General features: G+C 47.1%; 7 protein-coding genes across 7 annotated transcripts; 3 read left to right on the forward strand and 4 right to left on the reverse strand.

Annotated features, from left to right (window-relative positions):
- Positions 1 to 1,766: 1,766 nt before the first annotated feature.
- On the forward strand, positions 1,767 to 5,105 carry FOBCDRAFT_129788 (uncharacterized protein; the record flags this gene model as incomplete). Its single annotated transcript, XM_059607856.1, has 5 exons — positions 1,767 to 2,177; positions 2,254 to 2,264; positions 2,308 to 2,585; positions 3,021 to 3,224; positions 3,442 to 5,105. The coding sequence occupies 5 exons, from the start codon at positions 1,767 to 1,769 to the stop codon at positions 5,103 to 5,105; spliced, it is 2,568 nt and encodes an 855-aa protein (XP_059464527.1).
- Positions 5,106 to 5,483: 378 nt separating this feature from the next.
- On the reverse strand, positions 5,484 to 6,993 carry FOBCDRAFT_199225 (uncharacterized protein; the record flags this gene model as incomplete). The annotated part of the gene is made up of 2 exons (XM_031177601.3): positions 5,484 to 6,361; positions 6,408 to 6,993. The coding sequence occupies 2 exons, from the start codon at positions 6,991 to 6,993 to the stop codon at positions 5,484 to 5,486; spliced, it is 1,464 nt and encodes a 487-aa protein (XP_031048734.3).
- Positions 6,994 to 7,257: 264 nt separating this feature from the next.
- On the reverse strand, positions 7,258 to 10,549 carry FOBCDRAFT_199226 (CHAT domain-containing protein; the record flags this gene model as incomplete). The annotated part of the gene is made up of 3 exons (XM_059608939.1): positions 7,258 to 7,269; positions 7,409 to 7,626; positions 7,669 to 10,549. The coding sequence occupies 3 exons, from the start codon at positions 10,547 to 10,549 to the stop codon at positions 7,258 to 7,260; spliced, it is 3,111 nt and encodes a 1,036-aa protein (XP_059466995.1).
- A 1,354-nt stretch (positions 10,550 to 11,903) lies between these two features.
- FOBCDRAFT_26034 (uncharacterized protein) lies at positions 11,904 to 12,657 on the forward strand. The gene has a single exon (XM_054703941.2). It carries the CDS (start codon positions 11,950 to 11,952, stop codon positions 12,622 to 12,624), a length of 675 nt encoding a protein of 224 aa, XP_054559916.1. The 5' UTR covers positions 11,904 to 11,949; the 3' UTR covers positions 12,625 to 12,657.
- FOBCDRAFT_26038 (glycoside hydrolase superfamily) lies at positions 12,658 to 15,453 on the reverse strand. Its single transcript, XM_031177604.3, has 2 exons — positions 13,266 to 15,453; positions 12,658 to 13,214 (listed from the first exon to the last, which is right to left on the reverse strand). The coding sequence occupies exons 1-2, from the start codon at positions 15,391 to 15,393 to the stop codon at positions 12,691 to 12,693; spliced, it is 2,652 nt and encodes an 883-aa protein (XP_031048737.2). The 5' UTR covers positions 15,394 to 15,453; the 3' UTR covers positions 12,658 to 12,690.
- Positions 15,454 to 17,525: 2,072 nt separating this feature from the next.
- FOBCDRAFT_258947 (uncharacterized protein) lies at positions 17,526 to 18,535 on the forward strand (the record flags this gene model as incomplete). Its single annotated transcript, XM_054703942.1, has 3 exons — positions 17,526 to 17,936; positions 17,993 to 18,154; positions 18,203 to 18,535. 3 exons carry the CDS (start codon positions 17,526 to 17,528, stop codon positions 18,533 to 18,535), a joined length of 906 nt encoding a protein of 301 aa, XP_054559917.1.
- Positions 18,536 to 18,656: 121 nt separating this feature from the next.
- FOBCDRAFT_258948 (uncharacterized protein) lies at positions 18,657 to 19,690 on the reverse strand. Its single transcript, XM_059611237.1, has 2 exons — positions 19,282 to 19,690; positions 18,657 to 19,229 (listed from the first exon to the last, which is right to left on the reverse strand). The coding sequence occupies exons 1-2, from the start codon at positions 19,526 to 19,528 to the stop codon at positions 18,742 to 18,744; spliced, it is 735 nt and encodes a 244-aa protein (XP_059464528.1). The 5' UTR covers positions 19,529 to 19,690; the 3' UTR covers positions 18,657 to 18,741.
- Between the last annotated feature and the right edge of the window lie 742 nt (positions 19,691 to 20,432).

Below are 20,432 nucleotides of genomic sequence, written 5' to 3' on the forward strand. Positions count from 1 at the left end.
CTGTGGTCACCTTCTGGCCCAAGGCTCTCTACGGATCCAGCCCCGCGCAGTCGGATTGTGACGGACTCGCTCACAGACGATTTCTCCAAGTTCCACAGAGCTACCCGGGTGCTGAGCAGTCAGAGGGTGGGCGGGGTGAAGTGTTCAAGGATTTTGAGAAACGTGGGGTCTTACAGCATATTCAAGTTGATAAGGCAGAGGTCTCAAGAACCCCTTCAAAACCCGTTCGCGTTGGAAATGAAGTGGCGGTTTTCTCTGGTATTCCAGGCATGTTGAGAGTTTGAAATGTTATAATAAAGCAATATTGTTGTAAATTAATACATGCGTGGCTATATTGAGCTGGATTGATTTACTCAGAGCGCCTACGAAGGTTTATAAATCCAGAGGAGTTTGACCGCCCAAGTCTTCAAGCCATCTCCATCCGGTTGAGAACGCTGAACCTCAGTCGTCGTGCCAATGTTTCTGTCCTGAAATGTAAATTTCGGAGAGGCACGTAAGGAAGGCTTCAGCAACGATTAGAATGCAATCTCAGCCAGCCACGAGAGATCATCCAAACCACATGTGGACGCTGGCACGCTTCTGAAAGTCGTAGCTATTTGATGATATAGTTACAGCATTTCCCTCAATCTCTTTGAGTCACTACCGAGTATATTATTCGACAAAGATTGGCTTGGGGAGATTGTAGTACGAAGAAAAGTTCTACCGCAGAGTATCGGCCACCTCAATCGTATAACGAATGTTGGATTACGGAGTTTACTGCTTTCTATAAATGAAGAGACTGATATAAGTGACGGGCTATTAGATTTACGACTTGAGATTTCAGCTTACGGGGATAATGGCGCCATAACGACTGGAAAATATGGACGGTTGAGGTGTTGCACATTTCAACCACTCTACATACAGGTCAAAGATAGTCGAAACAGTTAAGCCAAAGAGGGAAAGAGCATAATCGGGCAACTGACACACCACTTCTTGGAAGATATTAAATGCAAGGATAACTAGTTCTCTAATTGGGCCTCTGGACGGATTGACGCATTTAGTCATTTAATTGAATTCTGAAATTACCCAGTATGAGTATTATGATCTCAAGAAGATAATCTATTGTCGAGTACTAGTAAGGGCAATGTGTGTACTTCTGAGCTAGCTATAGAGAATCTCGCATACATGAAGCAGCAATGTTGGTCATTATCTACTTTAAGGGATATAACAGCTATCATACTCCGAAATTAACACAAGATGTTCACTGCAGCTGCTCTACCACTTCAGCTTCCTCTCCGATGCTCACACCCTCTTACTTTCATCAGCACGACTTGAATGAAGTTGTTCAGAATTGTGTTGAGAAGGCTGAGAATAGATATCGTCCATTGTAGCAAGATGTCACTGAGCAATACTTGGGCCAATCCTGTGGTTAACTAAGCGCCCATTCAGGTGCGGGATAGAAACGCAGGCACAATTGTGGAGTTCTCATTGTGATTTCAGTGAGGCGCAATTTACTCATAGACCAATTGCCAACTGCCAACTGCCAACTGGCAGATGTGACTGCACAGCCTGATACGATATCTGACTACCAATCACTTGCAAGAAACGACTTGGTCAGTAGCCCGGAACTAATCTCAAATACAAACAGACGAGACACCTTTTACAAAGTCAACCGTCAAACATCAAGCTTCCTACCTATCTGTCGGTATTCCTTCCAAACTCATACATTCTGTATTCCCCCTTAGCCGTGAATCTCAATTCTAATTATCCCTTCATCCTGCCACGCCATGTCATTCGGCTTCGGCGTTGGCGATTTCATTGCCGTCGGGGAGCTATGCTGGAAGATCTACACTCGAGTATACAAAGTGTCGCGCGATGCACCGGAGGAGCTCCGCGCTTTGATTCAAGAACTAGGAAATTTATCAAATACAGTGAAATTGCTCAATGAGGAAGTAGAAGATAGGGAAGAGTGGATAAAACGGGCAGGAGAGAGACGACTGGAATACACCTGCAAAATCGTGGGTCAAGCCAAAGAGACGCTTCAGAAAATGGATCGGCTGGCAGATAAATATGCGGAACTCGGCACGGGAGACAGCTCAGAAGGTTCGAGGCGTTCTTTTCGCATTCAATGGAACCGAATCAAGTACGCATTGGAGGTTTCTAACATCAACGAGCTCCGCGCGAAGGTTGGGATCTGGGTACAATCGAATGATATCAAGCACTGACATTCTCTAGTTCATGTCCCATAACTTACAACTGACCCTTCTTTTGCAGGGTGCTCAAAAGTAAGTCTAAGTTCCATCTTGTACATAGCTGCTGACAAGCAAGTTCGTCCCTGGAACGGATTGAGAAACAGCAAACACAAACGGACATCAAGTTAGAAGAGCTTCGGAACGTCATGACCGGTGACCGACGTTCGTATGACACACCTATTTTGAATGGATCGTTAGGTGAGGACATTCGAGCAGAAATTAGCGCGGCATTCTTGCGAAGTGCAGAGACTGGTAACGGGCCTTGGGCGTCCATTGGAATCGATGACTGGCTTCAGGCAGGCAAATGGTGGTTGTTAAAGGTACCAGATAAGCTGATGATTACAAGAACTGGCCGTCTAACGCTCAAAACTGATAGGCTCGGTCCCAAATCAACCACCTGGCCCAAGGATCTGGGAATGAAGTTCATGCCTATATCAACCTGCTCAAGGCATGCTGGATACTGACCGACATAGTCTCAATACACCCACAACGCACCCATTTAGGTGCGTCTAATGACAGACGAAATGACGACATCCGAAATCTCAGTCAGGTAGAGTAGATTTCACCCTGTGTTAGTACTTAGGCTCACCATCTCAGATCGCGAAGACAAGCTTAGAAACCTTCCCTGTTTTCGACTTTCAACTACGCGACGTCGCGGACTATACAATAAACATATGGCTTCAAGCGCCTCCCTCAAGCACCATTGCGCCCCGCCGGCAGCTTAACATCAACCGCGATAGACCTAGCTGGCAAACTTCAGACGGTGAAGTTTTGTTTCAGTGGTATAAGAGAGCACTCTAATTAACCTACTCTTGTCTGATCACATTGATAGTTTCGTGGAAACCCACAGTACAGCTGAGAACGCGACAAACACTGAGAATACTGAGACCGCTCCTCAAGAATGTTTTCTCATGTTAGAGGTGCCGCAACAAGGCATCTATCTCAACGTCATCCTGCAAAGCTTTGTCGGACGGGATATCTGCAAGCTGAAAGGTAAGTAGTGTGACTCCCTAAGAAAGAAAGACTGAAATCTAATTTATCTTCTTCAGTTGATCCAGATGATGCTCGTTTATCCTACTCAACGACCTATGACAACGTATTGCACATGTTGATGCATCGCATAAACAAATTGGGAAGCTCGGTTCGACTCCTGAATGACCAAGGAAGGTTGTTCATCCGCCACTTTTACTCAATTATTGACTTCTTTTAGACTCCAGTGCCCTGAAGGCGATAGTTTGGGGGTTCCATCTTTTTGCGTCAGCGTTTTATCCAACATCCTTGAGCGCATCGATGGTTCATTCTGCTTGTGTGCTAGCCAATTGGCCGAGTCCATATTTTATGTCTCTTTTGCTGCCTGGCTATGACATTGATTGCCCAGCTCGATCCGATCAGCTTGCGTTGCAACTAAGGAACATCGTTAATGGTCTAGTAAAGAAAGGCTGTCACGACAAGATCCCAACCTCGGAGTTCTTTGCTAAAGACTGTCTGGATGTCCAATTACCATTAGAGGTCTTCACTTGGAAACTTATCTGTTGGCGTTGCGAAGAGTTCGCTGATATAAAGCATTTGCTTGAAGGACTCAATACCGAAGAACCTCCACGCGACTCCTTGGTGCAATCTGCATTTCTACGGCTTGACCGCAATTTCCTAAATCATCTTGTGCGTTATATGAACTACGGAGATGGATGGCACCCTGATGATGTACTCATCATGGTCGAGGCTGCGTTGAGCTCAGACGATGCCGAATACCTTTCATGGCTTCTTGAACACGTTGCCGCTAGTGTCCTTTCTAAGCATCGGATTACAATCTTCCAGTTAGTCTATAGCAGCAGACGTCTCAACCACATTGAAGCCATGATACAAGTCGTAGTTCCCCGCCCAGCAGATATTGCGGCAGCCCTCGCTTGGTACCTAGGTTCTAGCGATGAGCAGAGTTTTAGAGGCTTTTTACGCATGGTCGAGGACCATGGCGGCTCTTTCAGGAGAAGAAGAACTAACGACGTGGATTTCTCGGACTTTTATCCTACTTTTGTGGCAGATTGTTGTCGTTTGATAGAGACCCAACGTTCTGACACCCTGAGCGTCTATCTACAATCGCTGGAGGGACTGGGTATTAATTTTCGGAGCATCGAACATTGTAAGATCACTGGGTCCTCTCAGTTGGCAGTTCTCCCATCTTTACTCTCCCCAGATCCGTCATTTCTCCGAGTCCTACTAGAACGAGAGGTCATAGTGGCAGTTACGCAACCCTTCGTTATGGAGTGTATATCTGGGATGTACGCGGAATATTCACCAAAGATAGACTTCGGGGAGTTGCTTCAATATTTCCCTCCTCCAATGCCACATTGGCCTCTTTACTGCTCTGTTATGCTTGCTTGTAATACAGAATTCCTTCAGCTACTGTGTCAATATGGCACATCATTACAACAAGAGAGCAGGGTCACTGGGGATCAAGAAAGCAAGGCGCAAGGGATAGTCAATCATTTTTCACAACTTTCAAATCTGGAAGATGCACGACTGGAACACATGGATGTCCTCATGTTTTGCCATATACTTATTCATGTCGGAATCAAAGGAGAGCACCACCCTGCATTCTGTACGACCTGGTTCAAAGCAACTGAGAATAAAACGGACTATCGAGAGACTTGGAGATGTATCGAGCGCCTCTTGTACCGCGATGGCTGTTTCCATGGCTGTTCATCCCAGTGTCGTTTGGCCTTCAGAGGTGACTGGAAGAAGCAGCCGGACAAACGTTCCGAGTTGATGTCTAGATATGATGAGTTTCCAGACCTTTACCCTAAGCATCTTCAAACGCAGAGCAATTGGGATATATGGCGTCGAGACGCTCTGCAGATTTTGAGGAAGTTTCGATAGGAGGTTATGATCGTTAGATCCAAGACAAGATGATGCACCGTGCAGAATAGTCCCTAGATACCGTTAGCTGTTTATGATCCCAGTATTTAGGAACTAGAATATTACTATAGGATGCTATTCGTATATTGCTAACCCGAACAAAACCACCCTGAGTAAGGATTGCCAGCTCAACAACCTCATGTTTGCAGACCTGGAAGATGTAACACCGGTGGACTTTGCCTACATCAGGTGCAACTACTTCTGGTTAGGACCTCAAGACAACTTGAGCTGATGCTCGGGAACAGATCGTTAGTTCTCGACTAGATATGGAATATGAACCATAAAATACGAAAAGCCTTCTTGTCGCCATCTGCTTGTACATGACCTGGATAAGGTATCTTAGACTGGTTCTCCTAGAACTCTCATTCCATGGTTTCTGACTCGTGCCTTATATGACTTGGTAGCTATCGCAATCTTGCCATAGGGAAGTGCTGACAGTAAGAGTACAACAGCGAGTACCGGCAAAGCAGTAGCAAAATAGACCCAGAAGAGATCGTGGCCAGGTGAGTAGCCATCAGACATGCTGAAAAGGCTCAAGACCCAGGCAAAGGGCAAGAAGACAAGCGCCAAGAAAGTCAGGCGCTTTGTGTTTATAGCCTCTAAGATCGAACGTCGGGAGTCAAGTAGCTGAATGAGTGACGTCGCTACCATAACCATCTGCTCAAGAGATTGACTATAGTCGTGGAGCTGGTCACGAAGATAGTTAACGTCGTTAAGGACGGTATTCCAAACTGCAGCATCGTCGCTTGGTAGTATATGAGAGCTGATAACGTCCCTTAGGATGTTGAGTTTCCGGTGGCTGTTCCTGTTGCGCCTTTTCCAGAGCTGGAGATCCAACAGGACTTCATCGTGCAAACGGCCTGCTTTGAGCTGATCCGAGTACTGGTAGTGCTTAGAACACCGACTTATCAGGAAGTTATAGATGTTCCATTCGGACAAAGTAATATAGATGGGGTAGTAACCAATGCTTAGTACGCTCGGAGAGGTCAAGTCTAATCCCGGCGGTGGACAAGCCTGGAGGTAGTGTATGATGCTTTCCATCATTGATGCCTTATTCCAGGTATCACCAGAAGGAGATCTCTTGAAAGTGGAATAGGGCTCTGGTGCTCGGAAGTCTTCAAAGCTACCATGCGAAATACTGGCTTGGTACATTGATGTGTGATCTGTACCAAGTGAATGAACAACAGACGTGGCAGGAGGATCCACGAGGAATAGGCCTATTATGGTTAAATAATCAAAATCGCTTCCAAGATGAATGCTTACAAATATTCATATCTCCAATGCTCTTGATGATGAAAGAACAGCACGTTTGCACTAGGGCCAGCCGTCTACCAGGAAGAGTGACCAACCGTCGGACATGACGCGGAACATTTGACCTTGTTTTCAAATCATATGGAGCTTTCTTCAGCTCATCGTCCGTTCCCTCGAGAGCAATAACCTTCTGGCAGTGAAGATGAATATGATCTCTTGTTGCTATGGATGACGGGAGGGTTGCGAGTGATGGAGGCGGTGATGTTTTTTCTAGATTCGCGAAAGCAGCATGAATATAGTCCGCAAAGAACAAAGGATCGATATCTAGCTTCTCTCCAAGGAGTATCATGAGACCGGGCGAAATATTCTCAACAAAGACAAATCGCGTCGAAACCGACGGTGACATGTTTAAAAGCTGAGAAATCTCGTCCTCGGGTACATCAATGCGTCTTGGTTCCAAGGACTGATTGGTGTAGTCAAGATATGTAACTTTGCTTTCACCAACACATTCGTGTTGAAGGTAATTTGAAAGACGAGAAACGCATGGGTTCGCTCGAGCACGATACTCGACGAAGTTTCGGTATGATGGGGTAATCATGACGAGCGGTATGTGATGATAATGTTAGAGTAATTTGACAACGGACGATAAAAGGGACATGGCTGGTTTTATGTACTATGACTAGTTCTACCAAATCACAAATTTTCCAAGCATTTTCGCACAGCCTTGAAAATTCATTGGGCTGAGTCGTTACATGTTGCCCTTTCATAATGTCGGTGTCTACACTTCAAAGCGGGGTAACGAAGATCAACGATGCACGTCTCGTTTTCAACATGGAGCCAATGAGTATTACATCACGGAACCTCAGACAAGAGGCTGTTCTTATCATAGTGCATTGTGCCATTAAAAGACCTAGAATTATCCGAGACTGGTATTGTTATCTTTATACACCAAAATGAACATAAGGGGCCCACTGTAGCCGTTCGCCAACTTCAGGTTCCTCTTCTACACTCACGATATCCCTCCCATCCTCATCCTTGAAATATTTCTCCTCCGTCACAACATTACCGTTGCGATTCCTCATGAATGTGCCTCCCCTTGTCAACGAGCTTCTCCCCTGTTTCTGCTCCTTGACCCAGTTATCACGCAACTCCCTAGAAGCCCGATGCAACCCCCAACTCACACCTTCATCACTCAGGCCTGAGCCCCTCATGCTCTCATACGTAGTTTTAGCTACATCCACACAGCATTGATCACTTACCTTCCACAGCGTACCGATGACGTGACGAAAGCCAGCTAGTTGGTATGCGCTGATCAAATGGATACTCTCGTCGACCAGGTTATACCGTTTCATCTGTCCGGTACCACAGGCAGAGAGATATGCGAGAAACGGCGCGTGCTCGCGAAGATTCATTCGCTGTAGGTCAGCAACGCAAAACGGGTCGTCTTTCCAGTCTTCTAAGCGTAGATGGCTGTTGGAAGGGTCGTTTTCATCGGTGTAGCCATGGCCTGCAAAGTGGAATATTTTGCAGTCTAATAGATGCTCGGATACCTCTTCTTTTCGTGGTCTCGACCGAACGGTCTCTAGGCCGGCTGATTGACATAGCTTCTGTACAATGTCTATTTCCTTGTTTGCAAAGGGCAAAGTTCCACTTTCTGGAGTTTGTTGCATGCCTACAAGCAACGCTCTCGGTACAGCTGTGGTAGAGAACGATGATGAAAGGTCTTTCTGGCGACCACGTATGATGGCCCTGATAGAAGAGGCGTAAGAAGAGACTACTCTATCAAGGGCAGTTTCATAAGACTCGTTGCGGTGATATCCTGCAGCGTGTAGCGGGAAAAGAGTCAACAAGGCCGTAGGTATCCACCAAACATGAGGCCATGCATCCTCTTCAGGAGCTTGAGAATAACCAAGAGCATCCAATACTGGCTGGGTGATATTATCCCACATCCATTCTAGAACCTTTGAGCTACCAAAGTCGCCGGTACGAGCAAATTGATAGAGGTCATTTGTAATATTGGGAAGGGCCAAAGATCGCATTTGATGTTTCTCGATGAGGAGCGCATCGCATCGAGCACGACTGACATTGATGACGACGATTGGACCGCGCTCAGCAGCCTCAAGTGTTTCTGCCTCTGTCGGGGCGGTCCAGAGGTCTTCGAACCCAGGTAGCTTTCGGATCTCAACGATCAATTCCTCTAGCTCTGTTGCCATGTCGTAACGCTTGTTGAGCTGAGCAACATGACCCAGGAAAGACTTTCCTTGGCTTGGAGTATTCGAAAACTTCAATTCGTCGCGAAGGTGAACGTAAGCCTCCGCTTGTTCAGGTGAAAGCTGACCCAACTGCAAAGGACCCAGCAACATCTCCTCACTATACTTTGCGAGCACACCGCGCCCAAGCTCAAGTACCTGCAACGCCTCTAAGACCGGCCTGTCTGCTTGCAAAACTGCGGCAGCTGCACTACACGTCATACCAGCTCTCGAGCCCGCAGCATGTTGTTTATCCGAGGTCTCATGTGATCTCGTTATCAGTTGAGGCAGAAGGCCCATGATGACTTGCGCCGCCTGGTAGGCTTCTTGTTTATCAGGACAGCACTGCAGTAGTGCGGAGCCAGCTCTTACGCGGCTTATTGCAGGAGCATTTGTGTTTTGCAGCGCCTCGAGAAAACACTTAGAGGCTTTTTCAAGACTTGAGCTTTCCTTTGCGCTATCTCTAAGATGATAGCCCAGGCTGGTGAGCATTTCTGCGCGGTACTGATGACCTTCTGGGACTTCGTCAAGCGCTTCTTTTTGTAGTCGAGTACACTCATCGAGTATTGCTTGGTCTTTTGTCATGCCGTACTTTATAACAAGCATAGCCTGTAGATTATTCTTGAAAGACCAAGTCGGGCGGTTGTTCGCTGTGATGGCAATCGCTCTTCTCTCCAGTTGTATCGACTCTTCCAAATCTTTCCAAAGATGAGGATCCGTGCGAGATATTGAGGATCTGAGATTCAGTTGCATTGCGAGTCTGTCGAGATATATCGCTTTGTAGGGGTGATTATCAGATTTTGCATCAGCAGCCTCTCTGGATAGCTCTATGGCTCTATCGAGGTCTTGTATCACCTCCTTTCTCAAGTACCTGTTGCTGAAAAGATCCGCAAGGGTAGAAATGATTTGTGGCCTTTTTGAATGATGACTTGGAAGCATTTCAAGAGCCATCTCAGTCATTCGAATGGCTTCTTCGAGATCTGCCAATAGACCCATCTTATCATACTTTCGATTCAAGCCATCTGCGACCGCGTCGAGATACAGGGCTTTCGTAGGTCCATTCGGTGTCAGATCAGCAGCTTTACTTGCAGCATTGATGGCATCTTGCAAGTCTTTTAAGTCCCACGACCTGTCGAATCTTTCCATTAGATGGGTTGCGAGATTACCTAACCACTTCGCCTGATCTGGATGGCTTTTCGGCGTCAGAGCAATGGCCTCCTTTGCCAGTTCGATCGCTTCTTCGTATGTGTGAGAGTTACCAGTGACCTCGGCCTTGAGATCTAATTTTGCCGATAGGTTGTTCAAAAAGAGAGCTCGCATATTTGTGTCAGACGTTGTGGCAGTTGCACGTCTGCTCACGTTGATTGCTTCTTCGAGGTCTCTCAAGGAACCTGTAACTAAGTGTCTGTTGCTGAGGTGATTTCCAAGATTATTTAGCCACTTAGGTAATTCCGGGTCATCGCTTGCCGTTACAGAAACGGCCTGTTTTGCCAGGACAATACCATCTTCCATGTCCTTTAGGTCCCCAGTGGCAGAGAACCTGGTCTTCAGCGATGCGGCGAGATTGCTCAGGTATTTGGCGTTCCCTGAACTCGTTGACTCGATCGCCTTTCGTGAGATTTGTATCGCCTCTTCAAGGTCTGCGTTGTTCTCTGTCACCATGAATCTATCTTGGAGCCGGTAACTGAGGGTGTTTAAGCAGTCTGCCAGTTCGACGTCGTCGTTTGTTATCGCATCGATAGCTCGCTTCGTCGCAAGAATGGATGCTTCCAGATCCACAAGCATGCCAGTGTTGACATATCTGTCGTTGAGAAGGTTTCCCAGCTGTTTTAAATGTTCGACGTTTGTTGGATTGGCACCGATCGCTTTCTTGACATATTTGATAGCCTCGTCAATGTCAGCCATTGTTCATACAACCAGCGGGGTTTTTTCGCTTATTGATCGAATAAAGGGACTAGGATAGAGAAGAATGTTATATAGCTCGTCATTAAGGATCTGGGACTTCACAAGCACTATCACCCAGTTAGCTTTGGACGTCATGGAGAGATGAAAGAAGCAGTGTCAGCTTTCAGATATTCATGGCACTACGCTGACCAATAGTACTAAGACACTGCATCACTGGGCCCAATGGCCGAAATAAGGCCAACTTTAGGTTTCACCATACATTTCGAAACAGGGTTTGGGGCCTGGCGAGAAAAATGCGATTTCGCTTTTCTATTACTCTTCACTCAAGATTGTCCCTTTGCAGCTTTTATCTTATCGAACCATGCCTTCGCGCGAGCATCCTTTTGCTTACACTTTGGAAGCGGGGTACAAGATCTAGGCTGAGCACCTCATGTTGCTACGCCCAGCAGACAAAAGAATATCTCGATCATGAGAACATGATCCGAGAGGTCTATAAATTGCAACAATTCTTGACGCAACTTGATCAGCGAGAGATAGTGGCTGATCGTTTGGACGAGATGCTGGGAAAATGGGTTAAGTCAATTCCTGAGTCTTATCGGGGAGATACACTCCCAGGTTTCGGCCCAGTCCAGCTGAGATACTTCAAACAACTACGTGTGACGTACTACCACTGTATCTTCTCTATTCTGCAAGCGGCTCTACGCAATAAATAGTGGGTGGACCGATTATTAAGCTTCGGTAAAGCTCGCAAAGAAGACGATACAGATACTCCTTTGCTAGCATCGAATTGGTCTGATTTAGTCACGGCTGCACGGAAGTGCTCAGACATATTAGCCACTTTTGATAACCGCGGCATGGCATTCCGTTGGTAAGATGACCTATACATTCAATCCTACTGTTCTATATCTAACAATATCCGGGAGCTCTACTCTTGCGACACAAGCAGCCATGACGATCTTGGCTGCTAACAACACAACCCTTTCAGAGCACAATCTTCACGACCCTATTGCTAAAGATCAAGAAACACTCCATGTCGCGCATGGCGAAGTTAGCCATCGGTTGGACGAAGATTTAACGGGAGAAGTCATTTAAGAGTTGCGAGGAGCTCACTATCAAGGTTCGGGAGTCGGTGCAACGATTTAATGAGAGCAAAAGCACGGAGGATTCAGGAGGCACTTAAGTAGGATATATCCAGGATCTTGAGCTGCTTGACGTTGTGGAAATATGCTTATGATGGTTTCCGCATTTTTACTGTTTGTCAATGAGGATTTGCGTGAAGGCATCACGTGATATGAAAACTCAGAATGTCGCGTGGACTCATCTCGTACGAGGATACAGACCTTGAATTATCTCACTCATCACAACTCAGATATGAAATACACCAAGTTATAGCACTCAAAATGGAGGAATTACCAATGAAGCCTTCAGGAATTTTCATGCAACAGGACTTCATCACACCAGAGCATGAACAAAAACTCATTCACATTTTTGAGAATGAGCTAGAATGGCCAACTCGACCAGGACGACTATCACTTCACTACGGCTACACATTCAGCTACAAAACATTCGGCATCGACGAAGAAACACCCTTCAAGCCTTTTCCAGAATGGCTAGTCCCTTTACTTCCCACAACGGAAGGCCGTCCACCAGATCAAGTCTGTCTTCAGCAATACGCCCCAGGAACAGGAATACCGCCTCATGTCGATACTCACGGGCCCTTTGATCAACTCTACTCACTATCCCTCGGCTCACCACTATTCATGCAATTCGCAAACAAGGAAACAGGCGAGAAGATCGAGGTTGACTTGTTACCGAGGAGTATGATGCAGATGAGCGGTGATTCACGATTGCACTGGACGCATGGCATCAAATCTCGCAAGACAGATACTCTTCCCGATGGAACAGTGCGGCTACGACAGCTTCGATGGAGTCTTACCTATCGCTGGCTCCGCAAGGGTGCAGAGTGTGAATGCGGGAACGAAAAATTATGTGATACGGCGCAGCGACGGAAAGGAATTGAGAGGGAATATCGATGGAAACAATACGAGGAAGACGCCAAAGCACCACAGTCTTAGTTCATTAAATTCATGAGCTATTAGTATATATAGTCCGTGGCAACGGGAACATTAGAAAAGAACTATCTAAGGCTTGGCGGAGAACCAGGTCTCCAGATCAATGGCCCAATCAACAACACCACCAAAGTTCAAGCTCTTGGCCCAATCCGTACGCTTCTGCTTCGTCGTAGGCCCCATATACGCAACCCAATCAGTCATACCCTTGCCCTTCGTTCCAAACGTCATGATATCCGAGTCCGAGTCCTTATCATACCACGTCTTGGCCGTAACGCCCTTCTTGCCTTGCTTAGCATCGTACGCGATGAGGCGGATCTCCGCGTCGGAGAGGTATCCGGCTTCGCCGGTGCAAACACCAGGCTCAGCTTCGGAGACGCTGAAGCTGCCGGTGAATTGGCATGTTGGGCCAGTGCACTTGGGGTCTTTCATGCGGAAGCTGCGGCCGTAGCTGGAGATGCCGATGACGATCTTGGCGGGGTCGACGCCGGCTTTGGTGATCATTGCGAGGGAGTCGAGGGTCTCGGTCTTGTTGACGTGGGAGCGGAGACAGTTTCCGTTGGGGCAGCCAGAGCTGATGAACTTGTTGCCATAATCTATAAGACATTAGTATGAATTATTATTGAGAGTCAAGGAAGGAGACATACCCCATTGACCGTGGAGATCGTAGGTCATGTAGACCATGTAATCAACAAGAGGCGCAATCTTGGTAACAGGGAAAGGCTTAAGATACCAATACGCAGCAGGAAGAGCAACAGACATAGTCTTTCCACTCTTTCCAATCTTGTTCCTCATAACCTGGAGGAACGCAACGTAGTTGGCAGTATCGGTAGAAGAACCGTCAGAACCAGCAGAACCAGGATACTCCCAATCAAAATCAACACCATCGAGCTTATGGTTGTTCAGAACAGTCATGATGTTGTAAGCAAACTTGTCACGGTTCGCAGGCTTGATAGCATCACGGTAGAGCTGGTATGTTGACGCATCAGTTGAGCCAGCCCAGCCGCCAAAGGAGATGATCTTCTTCCAGCTGCCCTTGACTTCCTTGAACTTGAGGAACTGCGCACGAACATCGGGTTGAAGAAGGACGGAGAAGTCAGACTTGAGACCGGCAAAGGCAAAGTGGATGTGAGTGTAGGGAGTAGTGACCTCGGAAAGTTTGGTGACGTCCATGTTCAAGCAGGGTCGGCCGAGGTTGTATCCCTGGAAGTAACCTACGTTGAGGAACTTGGCGGGCTTCTTGGTGTTGCCGACGATCTTGGTACCGCAGTTTCCGATGCAGCCGGGAGTGTTGGGCTGGCTTGTACCGGGGGCACCACCCTTGGCGGTAGTGTTGGTGCAGAACTCAGAGGTGATACCGCAGAAACCATAGCCGGAACAGCAAGCGTTGAGAGGGCAGGGGTTCATGTTGGCGAGGTCCCAGCCTGTCTTGGCACTGGAGGGCTTCTTCGATCCAGGCTTTTGAGGACCGCAGACAGCGCCGGCGATAGCTAGAGGCATGGGGTTCTTGCCCTTGCTGAGACAGATAGGCTGACCGAGCTGAAGACGGTTGCAGCCAGCGAAACCCCAAGTGTTCTTGTTGACATCCTCAATGAACTTTTGAGTGATACCGAAGTTCTGGCCGAGGGAGTAGCAGCCATCGCCAGACTTGATCTTGTAAATGAAACATGTACCATCCTTGCTAGGCTGAGGCGTCTTGTCGGGAAGAGTACCAGCAGAGCAGCAAACCCACTGCTTAGGAGCAAGGGTGGAGCAAAAGTTCTTCGCGGGGTTGTACTTGTTGAAGTTGGCGGTAGTAACCTTGCACTTCTTAGCGAGCGAAGCACAAGAGTCACCTGAGACGACTTGAATGGCTTTACAATCAGCGCGGGGTGCAAGAAGGGACTCGACACCAGCGAAACGAGAGCGGAGCTCAACATCGCGAGCCTTGACGGTGGTGGTAGTGAGAACACCAAGGTTGACAGACTCCTTGGTAGCTTGAGCGATGCTGACACACTGACCATGAGACCAAGTCCTCACAGCGTTCTGAACAGCTTCAACACCGTTCACATTATCAGCTGCGTAAAGACCGATAGTCTCAGCAGTCTTGTCATTAGCATTGCAGACCTGGAATGCCTGAACGCCCTTTTGAAGACGAGCAGTAGATTGACGAAGAATGTTGGAGGCACTGCCCTTTTGGACTTCACCGCCGACGTAAACACCAGCGATGGAAGAGCCAGACTTGGCGAAGAGAATGGTAGTACCGCATGTGGCACCGTTGTCAAGATACTCGGCAAGAAGGCCAGCGGCGGCAGCGACGTTGTTACCAGATCGAAGAACAGCCTTTCCAAAAGACGAGGTAGTCTTTACGGTAGCTTTCTCAGCACCGCAGTTACTAGCCAGAGAAACAGAGCTCTCCGCCGCTCTAGCCTGAACCTTTGTGACCTCATCCCGCTTTGTAGAAGTCGACTCCGTCTCGGTAACGCAGGTATACAAAGTCGCGCTCTCGCTGTAATCGTTCTCAACATTGAGCGCAAACAGCATAGGGAGGGTACAGCCCGCGAGTTCCTCCAGGCTGTGAAGCTGCGTCCAGTTGGCAGGGTCGTTGCCCGCGATGCTACAAGGCTGAGGACATCCCTCGGTGAGAGGACTCGAGATGGGGTCTTCGGTCTTGATCTCCCCGACGGGAGGGACGGGGTTCACATCACCGGGGTTAGCATCGTCTTGAGCGGAAACAAAGAATGAAAGGAATGTGAGAAGGAAAAAAGTAAAGAGTGAATTAGCCATCATGGGCATGGTACTTCTTGACTCAAACGGTCAAGAGTGTTCAAAAGAGTGACTGATGGGGGTTGAGGGGGGAAGAAGGGAGAGAGAGAGAGGCTAAGCGTCATGTTTTTAACGATGGAGGCGCCATTATTGAAAAGAGGCGTAGTAGGTAGTGGACTGGACTGGCATGTGGACGGCGTACAATTTGGGATGAACTGCCAAGACCACGTTGACTCGGTTGTGGATGGGTGAGGATGGAACCCCCTGGCTAGTGCTAGTGCAGGAACATGGTGGTCTTTTGCTGTAAGGCTGCTGACCCTTGCGTTAACGTTGATCCCCAGACGATATGATCCTCACAGGTTATCAATGTTTCCGATTGACAGGATGACATTCATACTCATAGATTGGCGACAATAATACTGCCTTCAGCATCTTATTTACTGTCTTCTTTCTCTTCATGAACAACTCTATCAATCTTGTCTTCTCGCTTCCTCACAATTTGTCACATTTCCAAACCAACAGCACTTCTCTTCCCCCTGCTTAAGTCCGGTGATTTCCTTTTTCGACCAAGTAGCTGGGTCTAGATCTCAAATCAGGCTGTTATCGCTTAAACCCCACCAAAAAGCGATGTTAGTTAACTCACCATCTCTCCACCTATTTCTTAACAAACATTCTGTCAGGGATAAGCGCTAAGGCAAGAAGGCCCTTTTGTCGCGCGATTTGTTACAGGGATTGGTGAAAATACCCCTGGTCTAGATTGAATACAGAAGTTGCCGGTCCCCGACGGAAAGCACCAACATGCACGTTTAGGCGCCTGGGCTGATGGGTAATTTTAATTTTGAGGCTTTTGTGATATCGCGGAGAAGAGCGCTTGGTTAGATGAGAGCAAGCCACTGGCGAAGATAGCGTTTACTAATGATGAAGCTCGTGACAGTTGACACCTGTCGCTGAAGCAAAGGGCACTGAGAACCCTGAGAGCTGGAGGTTTGACCGATGACCCGTTTTCGAAGCAGTGACTCAGTCATTATCGTGTTTAGATAGCTAACCCCATTGTGGAAGCTGAATCAATCTCGGAGACTTGGCGTTCTTCACTTTAACCCGGCCCGAGGCTCCGTCGGTGTTTTTTCCACTCAGCCTTAGGATTTTTTCATCGTCAAGGGTTGTAACGTCGTGTCGGCCGACAGAGAAGACCCCCAAACAACCCCCAAAACGCACAGCCAGCCATGACATCTGGTCTCAGCAATGACTGCCACACCACGTGTAAAGATCTGCAGGCTGGGAAATATAACGGCTTTATCTTATAAAGATTTGCAAAATAAGTGAAGATCACCATTTGTATTTCACGTTTAGACTCTTTAGCACATGTTCGGTCGGTTGATCAGTGGAGTACTGCTGCTGCCTTGTGAGGAAACGGTGAAGGTTGGTAGATTGTGGTTAGGTTCGGCCGAAGATTGTTTATGTTTAATTTCCTGCCAATTTCCGCTACTCGTGAACTCAATTTGTCACGATGCTACCTGAGGTTGTTCAGCTGAAAACAGGCTTTCGCTTAGAGTGGGTTACCCTGGACTGGTGAACTTTAAACGCGAAAAATCGCCGACGACGATGGAGTCGAGAGATGCATGGGCGCGGGTACAGTGCCTTAATCCCTAATTGTGAGAATATTTAGATAATTTGAATGTTATCTGATCCATAGCTAGGGAAGACTATTCCTCGTTTATCGTAGCCTTGATATTTTCGCCGTCGTTGGGATTTTACAAAATCGTCGCCGTTCTTATCTGATAAGCCACTACAATCAAGCGTTGAAAGCCCTCAGGTCTTGGACTATTGCTTTAATTTGTGCTTTGACACTATTATACAATTATGTAGTTAGTATTGTGTCATTTTGATGATATCGATTTGCGCAAAATGCAACACTAAAATGCGATGTTGCAAAAATAATGATGTCATTCATAACTGCCCACCCTGTCAATAACTCTTCCTCCGCCAACGTCACAGTGATACATGGATGGCTTCAACGACGACTTCTAGGCGAGTATATAGGGCAAGAGCTCACTTGATACAGAGAATCTCCCTCATAACCAAAAGCTGTCTTCCACATTCCGAAATTGCATACTCCTTACCAATACTCTATCCTTTTGAATTGACAATCAACCAACATCACCATGCAATCTATCCTCCAAAAAACAACAGGCATTGGCCCTCAAGTCGTCAAACCCGAACATCTCGAAGGCCGCGTCGCAATTGTAACAGGCGGCGCCCTTGGAATTGGCTATGAAGTGTCCCGCGCCCTCGCCCACGCGGGCTGCAAGGTCATAATGATCAACCGAAAAGAAGAACAAGGCCAGGATGCCATCTCAGCCATTCAAGATGAAAAGTCCGACGCCAAAGTTGACTGGAAAGAATGCGACATGGGTAACCTCGCTCAAATCCGTGAAGTCTTTGGCGGTCTGCGAGAATCTCTTGACAGACTTGACTTTTTAGTCCTTTCAGCGGGTATCAACACGAATCAGTTTGGCTTAGATTCAGATGGTATTGAGCGACATTTCGGTGTAAACTTTCTCGGGCATTTTTATGTGTGTAACCAACTTTGGCCGCTGTTGCGAAAGACGGGCAAGTTGGAGAATTCCAGTTCAGAAGCAAAGATGAGATCAACGACCCAAACCTTGACTCCACGGCTCGATACAACAGAACCAAGCTTGCGATGATCTTATTTGCAAAGTATGGATTAGCTGGAAAGGTTATCCAGGAGAACAAAGATAGGATCTATGCCCTCTCTGTCCATCCTGGAGCGGTAAGTTAACCCATTCCTCAACTGGAGCATGATACTGACAAATGGTAGGTTAATACCGCGATGCAGCAGCAGTGGAAAGACGCCTACCCCGGCCTGACAGGAAGACTTCTATCCTGGGCTATGCTAGCCATCGGACGTGACGTTGAGCAGGGATCTTACAGTGCACTCTGGGCATTGACTTCACCCAAGATTGAGGAGGAGGATTTAAATGGGTACTACTTCTCTGACCCTGACCAGGAGGGCAAGGAAACGAGCCAGGCTTCAAATCCTGAGGCGTCCAACTTGTGGAATTTGAGCACGACTCTTATCGAGGGGGTGTTGGGCAGTGATGCTTTGATTGATTGGAATATTTCTGAGTTTACTGATAGGGATCTCAAGTAAGGTGATAGCTTTCAAGGTGGTGTAGATGATAAACGAGCGTTTTTTATTGGTTAAGTGTTGGAACCTGTGACTTGGAAATTGAAAAGAACAACCAGAATGAAATTTGTAAGACGAGTGGATTGGAATTATAAGATAAGAAGTATAGGTAATAAGGGTGTATTAATCATGATATCTTATTATGTTAACCTTTCCTCTTGTCTCTTTAATCATGGTGCTTCATAGATTCTAGGAGGGCTCCTAGGACGCTCTGAAGGAAAAACCACAGGCTCGGCAGGTAGCTCACTCTTCGGTCTCTCAGAGTGAGGCTGGTCTTGGTTGTAATTTCCAGGAAGCTCTGCCAGCGCCGCATTGTTTTTCATTCTCGCCCGTCTCCTCCAAACCATCCATCCAACACATCCAAGAATCAATAGACCTCCAATCGTGGCACCGACTGCTACACCAGCAATTTCACCGCGAGACAACCCAGATTTCGAACTAGGCTCAAGTGTAGAACTTGTATCTCCGCTTGCGGACGAATCCGTCGTGGTCTCCTCGGCTTTCGGCGCGCTGACGTTTACGTATTGGGATTTCGCTAGTGTCCCGCCATATTTGCTGTCAATTAACGAAAACCAATAAATGCAATCCTCGTTGTTCTCGGTCGCGTTGGAAATATCGTATTGAGCCTTCCAGCCTGTAGGATCCGATGTACCATCGCCTAGGCGGCTCAATTAGCAATACAATAAACAGAAGGGACGAAGTCCTACTACTTTCTAAGAGAGAGGTCGCGTTCTTTTCAGCGTCTATGAATTGCCAAATATAGAGGTCAACCTTCTTAATGTTGGTATCAAATAGGATCGGGATCGTTTGTCCATCGTCATAATGGTTGTTCTTCGTCATGTCCTGATCGGCTGCTTGATCCGGGTCCCTCTCTGGGGGCCGTATAAATTTGGTAAAGCATGATGCCCAGCTCGCGAAAACAGAAAATATTAGGCCAAGTTTTACGAGAAAAGACATCGTATGAGGGAATAATTCGCCAGTTTGACCAAGCAAGATTTGCGATCTCGGATCGCCTGCTCTCCGGGCTTGGCTTAAGTTATGACCACAGACTCGGAATTTCAATGTGGACACATTTGAGAGGGGAAGTTGTCACTTCTGAATGAGGGGTGGATGCTATTGATATATGTATTCGATCATCCGGGTATCCGAGCCAACCTCGTCACAGATAACCAAATGAATCAGGACTGTATACCCAGTCTTTATGCACTAGCAGTCCATATGAAGCCTAGTTACGGCCCACGCTGCAAATGATCATGCTGGGGTTCTGAACTCGTGATCCGGGGTTTGGTCCGCTGACGAGGGTCGACCAACATATCTTCAAACATCTCCCACGAGTAGGAATGGCGACGAATAGGACTCAGACTGGCGGCGGGCTTATAAATGAATGACATTTTGAGTTTAATCTTGACCTTTGAATTATCTGTGAGAATGTTGATCTGATCTCGTCTGCCTGTCTGAACTGTCAAAGCGCTTCCTGATTTGCCTAGTTGCATGTAGAAGTGGGACAAAACACAACCAACAGCATAACAACCAACACAGCGTTGCATCAGCAGAATCAGTAGACCAAGCTCCGAAGTCATTTGCACGGGCACATTGCCTGGTTTGGGAAGTGGGTAGGTGAAAGCTGAAAAAGAAAAAAAAAAGGAGGTCTTGGTAAGTCCCTGCTTGACAAAATTGCTTAGATGAAACTATGGGATATATATGGTTTGAAAGAATCTGCATTCCTTTGAGCTCTGCATTCGAAATAGATTTAGACCAGACTTACAGCCGCGAGTAAAAGGTCCTATGAAGTAATAATATAGATTTATATCAAAGTCACCAAGTAATATTTTAGCTGAGGGTATTATGGATAACATTTGAG

The sequence above is a fragment of the Fusarium oxysporum genome, chromosome III (assembly GCF_013085055.1).
Source record: "Fusarium oxysporum Fo47 chromosome III, complete sequence".
In the NCBI taxonomy this organism is placed as follows: Eukaryota; Fungi; Ascomycota; class Sordariomycetes; order Hypocreales; family Nectriaceae; genus Fusarium; species Fusarium oxysporum.